This window comes from Lynx canadensis, chromosome B4 (genome assembly GCF_007474595.2).
Source record: "Lynx canadensis isolate LIC74 chromosome B4, mLynCan4.pri.v2, whole genome shotgun sequence".
Taxonomy (NCBI): Eukaryota; Metazoa; Chordata; class Mammalia; order Carnivora; family Felidae; genus Lynx; species Lynx canadensis.
In genome coordinates, this window is record NC_044309.1 from 82820862 (window position 1) to 82842243 (window position 21382).

The following is a 21382-nucleotide window of genomic DNA, read 5'->3' on the forward strand; positions in this document are numbered from 1 at the left end:
CAAACCATTTCAGTTTAATGGGAATGAGAGGAGTGCCGTGGTTAGACAATTGGAGGTATATATATATATATATATATATTCTTTATGCCTAACATGGAGCTCGAACTCACAACCCTAAGATCAAGAGCCACATGCTCCACTGATTGAGCCAGCCAGGCACCCCTACACAATTGGATTTTTAATTTTTCTTAATGTTTATTTTTGAGACAGAGACAGAGCGTAGTGGGGGAGGAGCAGAGAGCGAGAGGAAGACACAGAATCCGAAGCAGGCTCCAGGCTCTGAGCTGTCAGCACAGAGCCCAATGCAGGGCTCAAACTCACCAACCCCGAGACCATGACCTGAGCTGAAGTCAGACCCCTAGCCAACTGATCCACCCAGGCACCCCGACAATTGGATTTTTAAAAGCCTACTCCAAATTATAGGGTCTTAACTTTCATGAAGAATTGATGTACAGAAAAAAAAGCAGAGATAGGAATAAATATAGGTAGTGGAGGCCACAAGGAATCAGTAATAGGTTTGATTGTGTTTAAAATGACCATTTTAGGGGTGCCTGGGTGGCTCAGGACCGACTCTTGGTTTCAGCTCAGGTCATGATTTCATGGTTTGTGGGTTCCAGCCCCACATTGGGCTCTGTGCTGACAGTGGGGAACTTGCTTGGGATTCTCTCTCTCCCTCTCTGCCCCTCCCCTGCTCTCTCTCTCAAAATATGTAAATAAACTTAAAAAAATTAAAATTAAAACTGCCATTTTGCTCAAGCTTATCATGACGCTCTGCTGTGAGGAAAACTCTTTGCTAACATGATCTCTCTTCATCTTCAAAACGACTCTGAATGGTAAGATATCATTATCCTCATCGTACCCATGGTGACTTGTGGGACATGACAATCTGAGAAGATGAGGTATCATGAGCCCTCATGAAAGGCACAAGTGGCAGCTTGGGCAGTGGGGTGGTCCAGCCCATTCAGGACAGTGACCCCTGTATTTGCTCATGATCAAAGTGCAGAATGCCATCCAGACAAATCTGGCTCAGATCAGGGCTATTGTCTCTGTGACTCTGAACAAGTTATGTAACCCCTCTGAGTCTGTTTCCTCCTCTACAGAACAGGAGAAATAATACTTCGCAAGTCTAAAGGTGATAACGTATGTAAACATATGTATGCAAATGCTTAGCCCAGCAGTTGGCATGTAGGAAGGGCTCAACAAATGTTGGCTGCTAGTATTATTTTATTTTTCTCCTATATTGTTGAAGGCTTTCAAACCTAGGACAATAGGTTTTCAAACCTAGGACAATAGGTCTTACTTTGAAAGAGCTAGTGACTGGACACTAACTTTAAGAATCCTTTTCTATTGGGGAGTCAAAAAGACACCCCCCACAACTGTCAGGCTAGAATGAGTCTGTAGTAAACATTTCCCTTGTGTCTTTATCATTCACATTTAATTTGCCCCAAACCAACCCGACATTGTCCGTCTGTTCCTCCCACCCCCAAACACACACTATTGACTCTGGATGTCTCACATCCTCGGGCTACCCCTCCCCTACTCCCTGGGTCGTATCAGACCTCTGAGCTTACACTGAATGAAAAAGTTGTCTACCATTTTCCACTCCCAGCAGGAGTGTTAAAAGGGAAGCCATTTATTCTAAAACTGGAAATTGGAAACTGGAAATGTTGGATTGAGTCTTCAAGCTTACTTAAGACCTTCATATTCAGCCAATTTTCTGAATCATATCTGTTGAGAGATTTGTCAGGACCTGACATTATATTGGAATTAGTGACCACCAATGCATTTAGCTTAAACTTCCATATAGCTTCTGGACCCCTGTGGTGGACCATAGAGTGGGTCTACCTCACTTTACTACATGCTTTTCCTAGTTTCAGTTAGACGTGGGGGTTCTTCCAGGAAAACTAGTTAGAGAGAGGGTTGTAACATAACTTGGTAGAGTAGTAAATGTGGGGATATGAAACAGTCAGTTATGTGCCCCTTGCTGTTTGTCTCTACAGACAGATCGACTTGCTTTAGTGAATAACATTTATAAATAGGTACAATCTTCAGGGATGCAGTGGAAGCCTTCTTCGGCAACATGCAGAAAAGAGACCTCTGAGAAAAGTGTAGGGTAAGCCTGAGAGCTCCTGGGGTAGATTGCAAGCAGTCTAGTTCCATTCCTGAACTCTAAGTCTGGCACTGTAGGTAGACACTTTCTCCTTTTAGTAGGGACTTCAGCTTGCTTTTCATGACACCACCCATTCTAGATCATTTCTATTTAACTTTACAAAATAACTTGATTCACTTCATATCAGAGGTGGAAGGCAACTGGATACAGACTTACCACTCTTTTTGTACTAATTAAAAAACCCAAGGGAGCCTAGAGATGTCAAGGAACTTGCCCAACATCACCCAGTCAATCAAGGGTAGACCAAAACTAGAATTTCAGGGTGATCTAGTCCAACCCCCGTCAAGGGCATGAATCTCTTCTTGAGATGCTCAATCAGCTTTACATAACATGCTCAGAAGCTGCCAGGAAATTTGGGACTTTTTTTTCTCAATCATCAGGTCAAAGATTGTTTTAATGCTTGCATACTTCTCTTTCTAAATCCATCTGGCTTGAATATTAAAATAAGCTGGCCTTCCTGGAAGATCACAAAACAAATTACATAGGTAGAGTGAGGCAAGGAGGTAAGTAAAGGGTGATCTAGAAGTAAGATGAGTGGGTAGAAGGTTGAGTTAAAACTTGCCTCAGTTGAACATTTGTGAAGAATACAGTGTCAACTAGCTGCCTGCCTAACTCTGACTCATTCTTTAGTCTTGGTTCAGACATCACTGCTTCCAAGGAGCCTTTTCTGATTCCCTAAGTCTAGACTAAGTGTTCCTATCTTGTATGAGTTCCTCTTAACAGTCTATACCTCTCCTGACGTTAAACTCATTACATTTTATTATAAGTGCTTATTTATTTATGTCTCCTCCTTGGTACTGAGAGTTCCTCCAGGGTGGGAACTGTGTCGTGTTCACCGTGGCCCCATAGGGCCCCATAGTGACCCAGCTTCTCTCAGCCCCTAGCACAGAACTGGGCTCCAGTAGGTGCTTGAACACAAATCAGTTGAATGAATGGATAAGGTATGGCCCTGGATTTTTGGCACTTGGAATAGAATGTCTTTAGCAGCCTCATCCAGGGCCTGCAGTGGGACACCTCAGATATAGGTTATTGGTCACACTGAAGCCAGAGCTGGACTGCTCTGGAAAGCAAATTGCCAGTATACACCTCTATACGCACACTCAGGTGTGTGGGGGTGGTGGGTGTGGATGTGCACGCACGCGTGCAATACAGTGGGGAATATGGGCGAATGGGGGAAACTAGCATGTTAAGGAGAGCAGCTACCACAGTGTAAGACGTAACACTAGTTCTCTGAGGATTAAACCAGCCAGTTGAGGGACTTGTGCCACAAGGATCAGAGCTCTGGTTGGGGCTCAGAGTCAGTCGTTTTGAACGAAAGATCAAAAATATTTGCTTGACTACTGGGAGGAGAGGGGATACAGTTTTCAAAAAACTTCTACCTTTAATTTTGTCTGCTTTCCAGAGAAACATAGACTCAGATCCCCCCCAAGACTGCTGTTTACCCTTTTGAGGGTGAAAGTGGCTGCCCTAAAGTTGCCATAAAGTTTTATGATGCAAACTACAAACTACAAACTCCAAAGTAGTGGGGGGACTACCAGCTACAGAATGAAGAGGTCAGCAAATCCTTTCCTCCAAAAACAAGGTTCAAATTGGACAAAACTGTCAGAAACGATGGCTAAGGTCTCTGGAAATTAACCAAGGGTATACAACAAATTGAGAATCATTTATTCATGAAAAACTATTAGCTCTTCAGGGGAGATCCTCAAGAATCTGTGATCTCCTTGCCTGGGGTCATTTCCCCATCCTCACTGGAGCTCAACAGGCAAGAATGGCAGAGCTGGCTGGAAAATTAGCATCTCTGCTTCCAGAAGGGGCAGGCTTGATTTCAGGCAGAAGACAGAAACACACCACAGCATTATCAGTAAAAGCAGCAGAACTTGATAGGACATAAACAGGGAAGACTCACAGCTCTTCTAACCTTAGGTTATGGCCCCGGGTTGGGGCAAGCAGCAGACCAACCAGAAATTTAGCAGGGAGGTCTTGGAAACAAAAGAGCCACTGAAGGGCTGGAATAAGCTCTCCATACATGGGCAGCTGACTGCAGCACTACTCACACACGTGGGGAGAATTGTGGGAGCCAAGTTGAAAGCCAAAGCCCAGGCTAATTTGAGAACTGACTGAACTCTGAATGCACTGCCAGGCTGTGACAACAAAAAATGTCTCCAGACATTTTCAGATATCCTTTAGCAGGAATGGAGGAATATTGCCCACAGTGGAGGACCACTGCTCTTATTCTTTAAAAACAACATCAACAACATTTTTTAAGCCTTTAAAAATTAAGAGTGGAATCAAAATGGCATACTAAAAACTTTTTTTAGCGTAAAAGATGGCTGTAAATGAGGAAGAGGGGAAAAATGACATAAGACCTAAAGAAAATAAATAGCAAAGTGACAGATATAAATCCAATGGCATTAATAATTACATTACTGTAAGTGAATTAAACTTTCCAATCAAAGGTAGGGGCACCTGGGTGGCTCAGTGGGTTAAGCATCTGACTTCGGCTCAGGTCATGATCTCGTGACTCGTGAGTTCAAGCCCCATGACAGGTTCTCTGCTGTCAGCACCAAGCCTGCTTCTGATCTTCGGTCTCCCTCTCTCTCTGCCCCTCCCCCACTTGCACACATATACACACTCTCTCTCTCTCAAAATAAATAAACATTAAAAAATTAAATAAAAAAACAAATTTCCAACCAAAAGTAGCAATTTTGGAACTGTATACAAAAACAAGATCCAAGTATACACAGTCTATAAGAGACATATTATTTATTTATTTATTTATTTATTATTTTTATTATTTTAAGTAAGCTCTATGCCCAATGTGGGGCTTGAGCTCATGACCCTGAGATCAAGAACTGCATGCTCTACCAACTGAGCTAGCTAGGTGCCCCTATAAGAGATATATTTTAGACCCAAAGACACAAACAGATTTGAAAGTAAAAAGATAAAAAAAGACATACCATACAAATAGTAATTCTAAGAGAGCTTGAACAGTAATCAACTTTAAGAATAGAAATATTACTAGAGACAAATAGAGACATTATATAATATCATTATATCCAGAAAGTATAAAATTTATTACATATGTGCACGTAACAACTGAACCCCCCCAAAACAGGAAGCAAAATGAACAGAACTGAAAGGAAAAATAGACAACTCAAGAATTATCATTGGAGATTTAAATGTTCCTCTCTTGAGTATTGGTAAAACAGAGAGAAAATTAGTAAGATAAGGAGACTTGAACATTATCAACCAACTTGACCTGATAACTATAGAACATTCTACTCAACAAACAGAATATACTTTCTTTTCAAGCACACATGAAACATTTTCTAGAATAAATGTTATGCTAGGCCATGAAACAAATGTCAGTAAAATTTAAAATAATGAAGTCATACAAAGGTTGTTCTATAACCAGAGGAATTAAATTAAATTAAACAACAAGAAAAAATTTGAAAGCCCCCCAAATATTTGGAAATTTAACTAGATACATCTAGAGGTGCCTGAGTGTCTCAGTTGGGTGTCTGACTCTTGATTTTGGGTCAGTTCATGATCTCACAGTTTGTGAAATCGAGCCCTGCATTGAGCTCCACACTGAGTAGGGAACCTGCTTGGGATTCTCCCTCCCTTTCTCTGCCCCTCCCCTGCTCTCTCTTTCTCTCTCTCTCTCTCTCTCAAAATAAATAAATAAACTTAAAAAAAAAAACCAAACTATACACATCTAAATAACGTTTAGGTCAAAGGAACAAATCACATGGGCAATTAGAAAAGATCTTGAGTTGAATGAAAATGAAAACAATATTTATAGCATGCAGCTACAGCCGTGCTCAGAGGGAGTTTTATAGCTTTTCAAGTGCTCAGTATCAGTAATCATCAGGGAAATGCAAATTAAAACCATAAAGGGATACCACTGCATGCATACTGGTATGGCTATAATCCAAAAGACTGACAGTGCTCAGTGTTGGTGAGGGTATGGAGAAAATGTAACTTTCATACATTGCTGGTGGGAATGTACAATGATACAGTCTCTTTGGAAAACAGTTTGGCGGTTTCTTAAAAAGTTAAACACATTATATGATTAACCAGCAGTTCCGCTCCCAGGTATCTACTCCAGAGAAATGAAAAACATGTGTTCACATAAAGGCTATTTGAATTTTACAGTACTAGTATTTATATTAGTTCCAAACTGGGGGCACTCCAAATGTCCACCACTGGTGAATGGATAAAATGTGGTATATCCATATTATAGAATACAATTCAGCAATAAAAAAGAATGAACTATTGAGATATGCAGCAACATGGATAAGCTCCAAACATTACACTAAAAAAAAAAAAAAAAAAAAGCAAGACACAAAAGACTACATTTTGTATGATTCTATTTATATGGAATTTCTAGGAAAAGTAAATCTACAGAGATAGAAAGCATATCAGTGGAAGTGGGAATTGACTTCAAACAGGCACAGAAGAACATTTTGGACCAAGAAAAAATTTTTTATTGAGGGGTTGTGTGATGGTTGCACAAAGTGTATAAATTAGTAAAAAAAAATTATTGAACTTTACACTTACATTAAATTCAATTAAGTGAATTCTGTAAATTATACCTCAACAAAACTATTTTTTAAAGTTTATGTATTTATTTTGAGAGAGAGAGAGCACACAAGCAGGGGAGGGGCAGAGAGAGAGGGAGAAGAGAATCCCAAGCAGGCTCCGTGCAGTCAGTGCAGAGCCCAATGCAGGGCTCGAACCCACCAGCCGAATCCACAAACCATGGGATTGTGACCTGAACCGAAATCAAGAGTCAGATGTTTACCCAAATGAGCCACCCAGGTGCCCCTCAGCAAAACAATTTAATTTTTTTTTCTTAATGTTTATTTACTTTTGAAAGAGAGAGAAAGCACAAGCAGGGGAGGGACACAGAGAGAGGGAGAGACACAGAATCCGAAGCAGGCTCCAGGCTCTGAGCTGTCAGTGCAGAACCAGATATGGGGTTTGAATTCACAGACTGTGAGATCATGATCTGAGATGAAGTCGGACTTAACCAACTGAGCTACCCAAGCACCCCAACAAAACTATTTTAAAGCAAAGGTAAGGATCTCTACCCTCCAAAGGAAGCAACCCTAAAACCAAAGATGATTGATTCTAAGAAATGTCTCCAAACTTTTCTCAGTTCTCTGATGTTAAGAGAGGCCTGGGGTACCTTAAAAAAGGAGAATTCCTAGAGTCTTCCTAGAAAAATCCCAACCATTTGACCCATAGATTCAGAAGTGTAATTATGAAACCCATCAAATACCGAAGACTATAAGGAAAGAAGTTGTTGCTGAAGATCCCCCAAAAGAATTGACTTATCCTGTGTAGCAGAGACTGCCAGCTGTCCCACAATACACATTTTCCCCTTTGTCCATAATAATTGAATTTTTAGCTGAATGCACAGTTACTCAGAATGAGAACCACAGTTTCAGCCTGCCTTGCAGTGAGGTTTGACAATGTGGCTAAGTTCTGGCCAATGTGCATGAGTACAGCAAGGCGTGCAAAACATCCATGCTATGTCCTTCAAGGATAGAGGCTTGTCCTTCTTTTCCCCATTCCATCTGGCTAGAGCCATCTTGGACTGTAGGATAGCAGAGCAGAAAGACCAAAAACGTCTGAGCCCCTGAGAAGTCAATACAGAGGAGATATCATACCATGCCAGGTTTTTCTATGAGGAAGAAAGAAATATCTGTCATGTGTAATCCACTGTTAATTTTGATGTCTGTGACATGCAGCTGAAACTATATCCTATAAATAAGAATATGATCTGTTGTCTACAATCCAGAGGCTATCGAGTGAGGGCAGTTATTTCCAAATGTATATATTAATCATTCAGAAGTAAAGAAGAATGGGAGGGAGGGAGGCAGGAGGGGAGGGAAGGGGAAGAGAGAGAGAAAGAGAGAGAATCACAGAGAGATCTCTATCCAGCCTTGATATCTGGAGCATTTTCCTGCTGAGCAACAAAGAGACCAGTATATACCTAGGAAGGATGGTTGAGACTGGCAAACTTCTCTTTCTTCATGAAAAGGAGAACAGAAGACAATATGAGAAATTCCAGGAACCACTGAAGCCATTCTGCTCTTTCAGTCTCCTGGTTCCAGGTCTGAGCCCAGAGCTCATGAAAACCCCCCATAAAGAAGCACCTTAGGCCCTACTCCTCTGTCTTTTGGAAACTTATCCCCCTCCTTGTTTTCCCAGGTGCTTACTTCTACAGCTACTTGTCAATGGCTTCCTTCTTTTTCTAGTTCTCAGTAAGACTCTGCCAGATAATTCAGGGAGACAGAGGTCCAAAGTCCAAGAAATTAGGTGGATTCAGAAGGGACAAAGGACATTTAGGAAAGATCAGAAAAAGAACCACCTTTCCCCATAAACTGCTATGGCTCCCCATTGCACGGAAGACAGACTGCTAGTTCTCTAGCTTGGCCTGTGACTCCCCATCTCCATTATCTGACTCCATCTCTCCTTTTCAAAGTTTTTCATATACATTACCTCATGGATGCTTTACCACAGCTCCTTGGAGGAGGCATTATTATTCCTACTTTATTGGGAAAGACATTGAATCACTGAGGAATTAGTTACCTAAGGTCATACAGAGTGGAGCCAGATTTTTTTTACAGGTATCTGGATTCCAATTCCCACACTCCATTGCACCGGAGTGTGTAGGAGTTATGAGCAAAGACCTTGAATGTGGATGAGCAAGACCCATTCAAAAATGTTCAAGTGATCTGGGGCAAAAGCAAATTCCTTTAAATAGGACATGAGGTATGTAAAAGAATTTTGTAAAATTATGAAGTTCTGTACAAAGGTAACTTATTATTATTTTTTTTTTAAATTTTTTTTAACGTTTATTCATCTTTGAGAGACAGAGAAAGAGCAAGACAGTGCATGAGCGGGGGAGCGGCAGAGAGAGGGAGACACAGAATCCGAAGCAGGCTCCAGGCTCTGAGCTGTCAGCATAGAGGCTGACGCGGGGCTCGAACTCACGAACTGCGAGATCATGACCTGAGCTGAAGTCGGACGCTCAACCGACTGAGCCACCCAGGTGCCCCCAAAGGTAACTTATTATTAAATAGTTTGTACTTATACGAAGCATGTTTATAGGCTCATGGTTACATACCATAGAGTGTGACTAAGTAGAATTACCTGCTGTCTTAGATCCAGATCACTGTTCTTTTCTGTCAGAGTAGATAATTAAGAGCAAATTTTATAACTTGTTAGTGTCTCTCTCTTATTTAGTAGGCTGGTGTCATCTTCTCATGGGACTAGTACTTAGAATAAGAGGACATCTAGAGGAAGAGAAATTATATCATTCCTCTGTCCCCACATACTCCTTCACCCACTGGGTGGCTTCAGTGTTGCTCTCTTAGTGACATCTAGGACGACTGCCTCCAGCCTCTCTGACGTCTGGCCTCTCAGCTGCTGGATCCTCTTCTCCTGACACGCAGCCCACACCCTCAAGCCTCGCAGGTCATGCTGTCTGGCCAGCAGGTTCCCAAAGCCCAAGTCACACATCACAATTAAGTCACAGTTGTCTTGGAGGTGGCTAACCCATCGCCTGCCTCTCTTGGTACAGGAGCAGAAGGTGGTGGAGCCAAATGGGGGGAGGGTACTCCTCATTCTTCACGAGGAGAAACTCAGACCTCTCCTTTCCTGGCAAATTTAGAAGAGTTGGCATTCCCCTCCTTATTTCAAAGCCTTCTTGAAATTACACAAGACAGTGGATTACACAAGACTTCTAAGTGGAGTCTCAATTCTGCCCTTGGAATTGTTTACTTGCAGTTTATTTTCATGTCCTAGTTGAAACTTGAAGCCCTGACTATTAAAACACACACATACACAATTTAAAAAATCCTTATACTTCCTGCTCCTCTGCCAGAAATTCCTAAAGCAACATTTTGTTTGTTGTTCCAAGTTTGGCATTACAATTCTCTGTGTCCATTTGTTCTGATCCAGATGCAGTGTTTATACTTTTGTTGTTCAAGAATGTCTCAAATGATCTGGCCAGGCAATAGTTCAGGGACCAGCCAGCCCCATAATATTTTGGATTGTGTTCTCTCCTCCCACCTCCCCTCACTTTTGGGTTGGGGTTCATTGGAGATCAGAGAGCTTGCTGAGCCTCAGGCATGTCCTATAGAAGAGGAGGTCATGGAGGGCAGAGGCTCCTCCACCTTCACAGGGAAAGAGCCAGAAGACAGGCCCAAGCCAGGCTGGTTAGGAGAGGTTTCAGAAGGTTCATGGAAAAAGAAGCAAGCCTCATCAGAGCTGCTGGCTAGAAAACCCTGCTGCAAATTGTGTACAGAGATGTACCCTGAGTTGAAATAAGCAATGACACATTCAAAGAATAGGATTTTAGAACTTGAAGGACTTGCTCTGCCAGTTGCTCATAGAGTATGTGATTATTCTCTTCGGGCCTCTAGTTTCCTGTCATTAAAACTGGAACCCATGAAGGTTCTTGTACAGGTTAAAGTGTTTAGAACAGTGCCTGGCATATAGTAAGCACTGGGTAAGCGTGCACCATTGCAGTGTGTGGGGAACCACAGGTGCTTGGATCCCAACCACCACTCACTAGCTGTGTAATCGTGTGCAAATCACTAACTTTTATGAAGCTTCCTCCTCTATACAATAGAGGTAACCTCATAGTGCTTGTTATGGAGATTGAATGAAAATTAAAACACTAAGCACTTAAAACACTTAGTGCTTGGGACTGAGTCCTGTCCAAGAAAGGCTAATTATTTCTATTTCTATTATCTTATTGGTACATTTCTCTCATCATCTCTAGTCTTGTTCCTCTTGTATCCCTCCAACCAGGTTCATTCCAACTAATTCCCCAAAGGCAGTAAAAGTGATCTTCTTTAAAAATAAGTAACCTCAGGGGCGCCTGGGTGGCGCAGTCGGTTGGGCGTCCGACTTCAGCCAGGTCACGATCTCGCGGTCCGTGAGTTCGAGCCCCGCGTCAGATTCTGGGCTGATGGCTCAGAGCCTGGAGCCTGTTTCCGATTCTGTGTCTCCCTCTCTCTCTGCCCCTCCCCCGTTCATGCTCTGTCTCTCTCTGTCCCAAAAATAAATAAACGTTGAAAAAAAAATTAAAAAAAAAAAATAAGTAACCTCAAAACAAATCTATAAGGACACAAAGCACACCAGTGGTTGTCTGGAGCCAGGGCAGAAAGGAGGATGGGTTAACCCCAAAGAGGCACCAGGGAGATTTTTCTGGATAAGAGAAACGTCCTATATCTTGACTGGTGGTGGTTGCACAGGTATATTCCTAAGTCAAAACTCATCAAACTTTATAGTTAAAGGGGTGCATTTTGTTTAATATAAATTTTGCTTCAATAACATTGGTTTAAAAAAATGGTAAGCAGCCTCCCTAGTCATCCATTATATTACTACATTTTCTCTTCTTTTTTTTTTAATGTTTATTTATTTTTGAGAGAGAGAGAGAGACAGCACTAACAGGAGAAGGGCAGAGAGAGAGGGAGACAGAAGATCTGAAGTGGGCTCCACACTGACAGCAGAGAGCCCAATACAGGGCTCGAACTCACAAGTCCTGAGATCATCACCTGAGCCGAAGCTGGACTCTCAACAGACTGATTTACCCAGGGGACCCTCTTCTTCTTCTTCTTCTTCTTCTTCTTCTTCTTTTATTTATTTACTTTGAGAAAGAGAATGAGCTGGGGAGGGCGAGAGAGAGAGAGAGAGAGAGAATCCCAAGCAGGCTCCACACTGCCAATGTGGAGCCCGATGTGGGACTTGAACTCATGAACCTCGAGATCATGACTTGAGCTGAAATCAAAATTTGGACACTTAACCGACTGAGTCACCCAGGAGCTCCACTACATTTTCTCTTCTTAATGGCATTTATTACCATATAAAATTCTCATTCATTTTTTTAAATTTTTTTTTTTTTGTCTATTGCCCAATTCCTCCACCCCATCAAAATATAAACTGCTTGGAGGAAGGACTTGGTCTTGTCCACCACTCTAACTCCAGCATCTAGAACTATGCCTGGAACACAGTAGGAACACGATAAATTCTTTTTGACAGAATAACTGATTAAAATCCTTCAGTAATTCTGCCTCCAAATTATATACTGATTTTATCCATTCTCATCATCCCCTCTACTACCACTTTAACCTACGGTACCATTATTTCTTGCTTGGATTATGCAATAGTCCCGTTTCTTCCACCACTGCCCCCTCATTTAAGTCTCCACAGAGCCCCCTTCCAAAATTTAAATCAGATCACTTTACTTCCCTACTTAAAATCCAATCAAAACGTGGGGCACCTGGGTGGCTCAGTTGGTTAAGCATCCAATTCTTGATTTTGGCTCAGATCAAGATCTCGAGGTGAGTTTGAGCCCTGCATCAGGCTCTGCACTGACAGCATGAAACCTGCTTGGGATTCTCTGTCTCCCTCTCTCTCTCTCTGTCCCTCCCCTGCTTGTGCTCTCTCTCAAAAATAAATAAATAAACATAAAAAAAAGAAAAATATCAAAACAAAACAAAAACATGTGAAGATAATTTGATTAAGAGGCTGAATAAGTGAATAAGGAAAGAAAAGCCAATTTAAAACTTCAGGAAGGGGCACCTAGAAAAGGGGTCTTTGCAGAGATAATTAAGTTTTCATTTTGTAGATGTTGAAGAGGCACAAATTAAAGACATTTTAATTTTAGGGGTGCTGGGTAGCTCAGTCGGTTAAGCATCTGACTGGCTCAGGCCATGATCTCACCGTTTGTGAGTTCGAGCCCCGCATCCGGTTCTGTGCTGACAGCTCAGAGCCTGGAGCCTGCTTCAGATTCTCTGTCCCTCTTTCTCTGCCCCTCCCCGACTGTGCTCTGTCTCTGTCTCAAAAATAAATAAACATTAAAAAAATAAATAATTAATTAAAAGAGACATTTTAATTTAAAAAATTCACATTTGACCTTTATTACATGACCCTGCCTCAAGATCAAAGAAATCTTTTCACTAGAACTGCACAAATGCTTTGAAGTTCAAGGTGTTTTTTTTTTTTAATTTAGTTTCATGGCTTGACAATGTAACTAATGTCAAAATGTATTCTTCAAAACTATAACTCTACTTTGGGAATCTGAACACCTGAGTTTTGTCTTGGCCACCATGCTGGGAGGCCTTGGGCAGGTCACTTCTTCTGAGTGTTCAATACTGCTGTGGAGCCGGCTGTGGTTCCCAAGTGCCAAAGACATTGGAATCATTACCTTGTTACAAACACAGATTTCTGGGCCCCATCCCAAGCTACTAAACCAGATTTTCTAACATTGAGGCCAGGAGTCTGTATTTTTAATTAACCAGGTGATTACAATGTACAGTTTGGGAACTAATGAATTAGATGACCTCTCAGGTTCCTCATAGTTCTAAAAATTTGATTTTCTGGGGGCGCCTGGGTGGTGGGTTGAGCATCCAACTCTTGATTTTGGCTCAGGTCATGATTCCAGGGTAGTAGGATAGAGCCCTGCACTGGGCTCTGTGCTGAGCATGGAGCTTCTTGTGATTCTCTCTATCTCTCTGCCTCTTCCCCATTCGCACTCACATACTCTCTATAAAAAAAATAATAATTTTCTGGTTTCTGTTTCTTCTATCACTGGTTGTCCCATCTCTGCTACTAGATATTGTGCTAAAACACAAAGCCACAAAACAAACAATAAAAAACCAAGACCATGATTTAATCATCTCTACATCCTTCCAGCACCTACATAGTGCCTGGTATCTTATAGGCATACAATAAATATTTGAAAAATTAACCAATGATGATTAAATAAATGAATGTTATTTTATGTGAATCCGAATCACCGATGAACAGATAAATTTATAGAGAGAGAAAATATAAACTTTTACGTGATATAATCTTGCACTCCCTGTCTGCCCTAGTACATACTTCAAATAATGGGTTGTGGGAATGAAGCTAATGCATATTGAGAGATCAATAGGAAAGTGGTTGAGGTGCTTCCATGAGCTTGATTATCCTGCAATATTTCGCAGTGGTGGTGATAACTGAGAGAGTCTCATGATTCCGTAGGAGCTTGTTTTCCTCCCCTTCACATTTCCAGGTCCAGAAAAAGCCATATCCTTAATGGGTGACAGATGTTCTTGGGGCCATGCTTCAGGTCTTTGCACCTGCAGCTTTCTGTGGGGCCCCAGTGAGTGGGAAGAGGCACTTGTCTTCTGCTAGAAGTTATCCAATATTTCCCTGGCAGTGTGTGTCAGCCAAGCAAAGTGAACCCCGATTGCCTAACACCACCTCTTGTGACCCTGCAGTTCCTTCTGCCATACCCCTCCCTCCTCCACACTCCACTAACCACCTGGACTTCCCCAGCTCAGACGCTGTCTGCTGGCCTGGGAAGGTACCGGCTCAGGATGAAATCTGTCACAGGAGTGGGCAATTTAGCCAATGGCACGTAGAGGAGTTTGGCATCCAGGCCAGGGTTGTAGCGGATACGGGGGCTCCGGGAAACAATGGCGTGCTCCATGCTGTCGGTGACTTCTCTGATCCTTGGCTCTGCCAACTGCATCATGTTTTTTAACTTCTCAGTATCTGAGGGTACAAGAGGGGGCAGAAATCAAAGGCTCTGTTGCTCTTCACAAAAGATGGTTTCTTCTGAATTCTATCCAAGCTTCCTTTCCATCAGATCCAACATTTCAGGCAGATCTACCACACCCTCCAGGTTGTCCCTTACATGAACACCCTGTAAATAATCCTATTTCTCTTCCTGAATTCAAAAACTGTGTGTTGAAATCCTACTAGCAATCAGAACAACTGTGCCCAGTTCTGCCACTTACTGGTTGTGTGACTTTGAGCTGAAACTTCCATCATCTATAAAATGGGAATAATAATACCTGCTCTAAAGAATAATAAAGATGAATAATAGCAGGGTAGACAGTGAAGCAGGACAGAAGAGAAAGCAAGTGTATATAAGTGCATGAGAAAAATTGGAAGAAAATAAGTAAAATTACTCTCTGGCTTGTGGGATTCTTAGTCACTGGAGGCTTTTTTTATTTTGTTTTGTTTTGTTTTGTTTTGTTTTTTCTCCTACACAGGTCTCAGAGTTACCATATTTTCTACAAAGTCATGCAAGAAAGAAAATGTTATTAAAAAATAGTAACGCTGGGATGACTGGCTGGCACAGCTGGTGGAACACACGACTTTTGATCTTGGGGTTGTAAGTTCAAACTCCACATTAGGTGTGGAGAGTACTTAAAAAAAAATTGTAACACTGCCCTTGCCTTGGTCATTAGGCCATTATGGGGCTCAAATGATCTAAGGCACAGGTAGATACATTGTAAGTCTCTAACAAATGTGAGGGGCTGTTCTGTTAGCATTGCGTACATGGGTATGAAGATGGGTGTGAGGCATCTGAGTGGTCCAAGTCTGCCAAGGCTCACAACACAAATAGACAAACCTCATGGTACACTTACCGGCCCTGATGTACAACTTTGCCCCAGGACTCTGGGATGGGGGCGGGTCACTGGGACTCATACTTCAACGAGAGCCCCAAGAACTCCAGAAGGAAATGGTGCCTGAGAGTCAGGCATCCCAATAAGGGATTAAAACTTGAAAACAAAAGGAGAAATAGCTGGTCCAAATTTGGGGATGGTCTAGGGAGACAGAGAATTCACCTCTCCATGCAAGAACTTGGTGAGCAGTTGATGAGGGTGGGACAGTGTGGTTTAAGTACCCTCACCTCCAACTCCAATGAACCCCCTTTGTGTTTCCTAGAGAGAAAACTACTATAGTGAAGCAGCTGTGCTCTTAATTTCTCTGTACTCATGTCAGTACATTTTCACCTGTGCACCTGCCTAATATGTCAGGAGGCAGGTGCCAGGAGTGGGGAACGTCCCTGGGCAGCATCTCCCCTACCACCACTCTCCCCGCAAAGGCTATTGTTCTGAGCAGTTGTGCCCTTGGCTTCTATTCTCAAATCCCAGCCTGCCACTAGTTGTGTGACTTTGGGTCCTTAACCCCTCTGAGCCTCCATCCCATTATCTGTGAAATGAAAACGAGTCAGTGATCCCCAAGATCTCGCTGTTCCTCTCAGACACTCGTCTCCCTCCCAGAGAACTCACAGATGTGGAAGTAGTCCTCCCCGTAGCTGTCCCGGGTCTCCTGAGGCAACCGCTCCCACAGCTTTCGCATGCGGGACACCATGCCTTCCTTGCCCAGGATGGATGTTCGATAGTTCCCCGGCTCAATGATGCTGACTTTCACCCCAAAGTAGTGGAGCTCACGCCTGGGAAAGAAGAGTGGGACTCAGTCTGGGGCACTACGATGACAAAGGATCATCAGGCACAGTCACTTCTGATCCCTCTACAGGGGCTTATTTCCCCGGAAACCTGGAGGTGCTTCCCTCCACCCCTGTGCCAGGCCAGGCATTGCCTTCATGCAAATCAGGACCTCAGCGCTTGCCCAAGCAGTTTGCATTAGGCAAACCCAGCAGGAAGGAAGTCAACAGAGAAATCTAGACCAAAGCCCTGCCTCCTACCAGGTTCACCCACTCAGCCTCATACTCAACACCCACGTGGCAAAGGAGTGAGGGGGTCTGGGTAAGGCCTGAATCCTCCTTTGAGAGTCTCCCATGAGCATATCTGCCTCCAGGCCTCTCTGTCTGCATCAGATACTCTCCTTTCTACCCCCATAGGCCCAAACATAGTTTTACTTACTTTGAGACAGCTGAAGGGAATACAGGAAGACAGCCTCCTATCACCACCCTACCTCTTCTCCTCATCCCTTCTCCTGGTCCTTGGGGAAGGCTCCCTGAGGACTAGCCCTCTTCCTGCTACTGTGTTAGCTCCCTCCCTCCAGAACTCCCTTGCCCACATGCTGCCCTCCCCAGCGCTCTCTTCCTGAGGTGAAATCCCCAGGACTCTGACCCAGAGTGGTTTGGCACCAGGGCACCAGGGCCCAGTCACCTGATGCTGTCAGAGAAGGCCTCGACGCCAAACTTGGAGACGCAGTAGCCACCACCGATAATAGCCACGCGACCACCAGAGCTGGACATGTTGATGACCCTGCCCCGGGCTTTTTTGACCATGGGCAGCATGTGGAGGGTCACTTCGATCAGTCCCACCAGGTTCACATTGATCACCTTCACAAAGTCCTCCTTCGTCAGCCATTCATTGGGCCCACTGGGCAGGCCTACACCTGCATTGTTCACCAGGGCCCAGAGGCCTGGGGGCGTGATGGAGGGAGAGAGAACCACACAGAAATCATTAGCATCTCTGGAAAATCATCAGTGTCCACCACCCACCAGCCCAGGGCTTCTGAGGATGGTCGAGCAGGTGCACAAGGCACAACAAGGTAGGCTGGTGGCATGTGATGGGGAGCTATGACAGCCCAAAGGAAGATATGCCTTTTACTAATTAGTTTTCCCCAAAGGGGCACTTTTTATGATTCACACAGACTGTCACTGTGCTAGCTGGGGCCCTGTACCAGCTACAGTCCAGGCTTTAGCTAATAGCACCTAAGCTATTAGCTCTGGGAAGAGAGAGATAATTTTCATACCAATGAATTAATGGTTGAAGTCTTGCCCTTATCATGCTTCCCCCTCTCTATCCATCTAAGTGTAAGAAACCGACTCCATTTCACACATTATTAAAATGAGTTCATCCATTCACACATTCATCCATTTATCTACTCATATATCTATTCTCTGTCAGTTACAGAGGAAGGTGCTGGGGATGTAAAATGAACAAGATAGATCTTGTCCCTCAAGGAGCTCACAAACCAGAGAGGAAATAAATAATATTCATAAATGTGTAACACATTTAAATAAAACAATCATGAAAAAAATGTAATAAGGGCTCTCTTTCAAATATTTAATTTGAGTTGAGTTGGTACAAATGGAGAGAAATAATGCTAAGTATTGTCATTCAACTCTGCAGGAACCCACACCTGAAGATCCTTAAGTTCCAGTTCTATTTCTACCTTCAGCCTTGGACAAGTCACTTCCTCTCTTTGGGCCTCAGGTCCTTTATCAACTGGCCAGGACAGTTGCTTCCAGCCTGGGGTTTGCAATCCTGAGACCCTTCCAGGCTGAACCCCAGAACCGGCTCAGGAGATGCAGGGGAGGCTCAACTTCCATTTGTTTTACATGTCAAGCTTCCAAGTGAAATTCCACTTGGAGGAGGAGGTTTGATTCTAAAAACACATTGGAAAAGTCCTTAAAACGATTCCTAAGGACACCTTCCACCTTGACACCTTTGGTATCAAAGATTCCAAAAACCCCACTGCTCAGGTGCCTTGCCTTCCCTTCCCCTCCCCTCATCCTCCCAGCCCACCTTGACTCCTGCAGCCCCAAGATACTCCTCCCAGCACAACTGCACTCTCTTCCAATAACTTGTCAGGATGTAAACACCACTCTTGGTCCACCCTCCTCCTATGCCTGGGGTCCACACACAAGCCATGTCCCTACTGTATCTTCCTGCCTTCCCTCAATTAACGAGACCCCAGGAGACCAGTTGGCTGGCAGGACTCAAACCTCCCCAGCCAGAGGAGGCTCTCTTGTCTTACAGAGGAGGAAATGAGGCTCCTGAGACCCAAAGACTATAAAACCCAGGTGCTGTCCGTGGAAAAGGGACACACACTCTCCACTACCTGTGATCATCCTGGTAGACAGCTCTGCCTGCTGGCAAACCAGGACAGCCTTCATTTTTTTTTTTTCCTGTAAAGAGCAACTAGAGAACCATCAGAGCAATGTGAATAGCTTTAGGGCTGTGCCAGGGACTCTCAGGGGCCACAAGAAAGTATGCCAAAACCCCTGCCCCCCCGCCCCGCCGCTTTCCTAGTACTTCTTAGACCAAGAATGTTGCCCAATGGAGTAGGCAGAAAATGGCTCCCCAAATAGTCACCGTACAAATCCCTGGAACCTATTAATATGGGGGATTACACGGGAAGAAGGAATGAAGATAGCAGATGGAATTCAAATTGCTTATCAACTGACCTTAAAACGGGGTGATTATCCTGGATCAGCCTGCTAAACCCAATATAATCACAGGGATTTTTTTAAGTGGAAGAAAGAGACGAAAGACAACCAGAGAGACAGAAGTGTGAAAAGGACTTGGCCCCACGTTGTTGGTCTTGAAGATAGAGGAAGAGGGTCATGAGCTAAGAAATGCAGGCAACCTCTAGAAGCTGGGAGAGGCAATGAAATGAATCCTCTCCTAGAGCCTCCAGAATGAACACTGCTCTGTTGATACCTTGATTTTAGCTCAGTGAGACCCATTTTGGACTTCTGACCTCCAGAACTTTAAGATAATAAATTTGTGTTGTTTTAAGCCACTACACTTTTGTGTTAATTTGTTAGAACAGCAACAGGAAACTAATATACCCAGTGACTCATTAACACAAGTGGCTCACAGCTAAATGTAGGGCAAGGCAGCCTATTGAGAAAAGAGACTGACTCTCGCTGAATTATTCATTAATTAGTTCATTCAACAAAAATTTATTGAGCCCCGTACTAGATGCCAGACACTATTCTGTACTAAGGATCTATAAAAGAAAAGAGGTGAAAAGCCCTGCCCCCCGCCCCATCCCAGGAACCTTTATTCTAGCAGGGGAAACAAACAATGAATAAGAAAAATAAGTAAAATATATGGAATATTAGATAGTGGTAAATGCTAAGGAGAAAAATCAAGCAGAGAGTTGCTGTTTGGCCCCTCCTGGGCCCCAGGGCTCTCCGGCCCCCAGACCAGTTCCCTTAGGAGCCAGGACTTCCTCCAGGCTGCTGTTCCACAACAGAGCCAGCCTGTTTCTCCTGCTCCTGTGCCCATGCCCTGCATGCAGGAAGCTTCCCGGGCAGGTTTGCATGTAGTCCTGGGCCAGCCCAGCCAGCCCACGGCCTCCTTTCCCAATAGGAGCGGTCACTCTGATGTCATCACTTACCTTGAGGTCAACCCAATACCCACCATGATGTGAAGGAAGAGGACAGATCTCTGTCTCCCCTGCCTTCCAGTTTGACACAATCAAGGAGAGCAAATGTCCCTGCTCAGGGAGTCCAACCTCCTGTCCCCTCTTCCCTCTCCCCAGCCCACTCGCAGTAAGAAAGGTGCTCACATTTCAGTTGGAACTGATGGTTAGGACTACCTAAGTCCCAGAAAGGCAACTCCCATCTTTAGAGGTTTGGACATACAGAACAAGTCTTCCCTCTCCCACATCCTCTGGCAACCTTCCCCCATCCCTCTGAGTCTCTAGCAGAAAAAAACTTCCTTGGGAAATCACCCCTTTTGTGTGAACAGACCAAACTAAGCAACAGTTTCCAAACCCACTGAGCCAAAGCCCCAGCCCCTTTCTCTACATCACCTCTCCTACTACATCTGAACAACACTGTCCCTGATCACTGTCAGATGCCTAGAGGAGAAAGACAGAAGAATAAACTAAGAAGGCCAAAGAATGCAATGTGCCCCACCTTGCTCACCCACTTGGTCCCTCACCCACTGGGCCGCTGCCTTTATACTCTCAGTCTTGGTGACATCCAATAGGGTGGTCTGCAGTCGGTAAGAGGTATCCTGCTGAAGCTTCTGGGCCCCTTCCTCAGTGAAGCAAGCAGCCAGCACCCGCATGCCCCGATCAACCAGCTGCCTGGCCAGCAGGTTCCCGAAGCCCGAGTCACAGCCTGTGATGAAGACATACTTGTCTGAGAGGTTGCGGACCAGATTGCAGTTCTTGAACCATCGATACATAAAGGAGAGATCCGTGATAGCTGCCATAGGGCAAGAGGATGCTGGTGGCCAAGAAGTATTGGGCTCAGGAGACAGCTAGAGAGGCTGGTCTTCTGAGCCCCAGCTGGCAGTCTGCTGAAAGCCACTGAGAAGAGCTTTCTTCCACTGGCAACAGACACAGGGCTCCTAGATGAGCCACTTTATAATTTCTATAGGTGGATGCATCACCATACCAATTAGCCTAGATGCAAGAAATTCAAGTCCAACCTGAAGCCTTGTGACCTCAGACAGTACTGGTGGCTGCCTCTCGCTCTCCCCCAGCCCTGATAGGTGAAGCTGCCAAGGATAGGAAAGACCCCGTTGGTGATGATGATGCTGAGAGGTGGCTCACCTGGGTGGTCTGAGCAGGCCAGGTGAGAAAGGAGGACTCAGCCCAGAGAGCATCCCTGGAAATCTCCCACCTCTGGCCCAGGGATCAAAATCATTTGTCATGAGTTCAGACATGTAAATAAACTTAATTTTTATT

General features: G+C 44.0%; 1 protein-coding gene across 1 annotated transcript; it reads right to left on the minus strand.

Annotated features, from left to right (window-relative positions):
* Positions 1 to 13848: 13848 nt before the first annotated feature.
* On the minus strand, positions 13849 to 20965 carry SDR9C7 (short chain dehydrogenase/reductase family 9C member 7). Its single transcript, XM_030321878.2, has 4 exons — positions 20604 to 20965; positions 17110 to 17368; positions 16267 to 16430; positions 13849 to 14737 (listed from the first exon to the last, which is right to left on the minus strand). The coding sequence occupies exons 1-4, from the start codon at positions 20902 to 20904 to the stop codon at positions 14520 to 14522; spliced, it is 942 nt and encodes a 313-aa protein (XP_030177738.1). The 5' UTR covers positions 20905 to 20965; the 3' UTR covers positions 13849 to 14519.
* Between the last annotated feature and the right edge of the window lie 417 nt (positions 20966 to 21382).

What these genes read in the sequence shown, in the direction of transcription:
- SDR9C7 (XM_030321878.2), bottom strand. Translation starts at nt 20,904, where the DNA reads ATGGCAGCTATCACGGATCTCTCCTTTATGTATCGATGGTTCAAGAAC. An exon ending in GGACCAAGTGGGTGAGCAAG is followed by an intron (nt 17,369 to 20,603) that starts GTGGGGCACATT and finishes TCACGCCCCCAG; the next exon opens with GCCTCTGGGCCCTGGTGAAC. An exon ending in GGAGGACTACTTCCACATCT is followed by an intron (nt 14,738 to 16,266) that starts GTGAGTTCTCTG and finishes TTGTACCCTCAG; the next exon opens with ATACTGAGAAGTTAAAAAAC.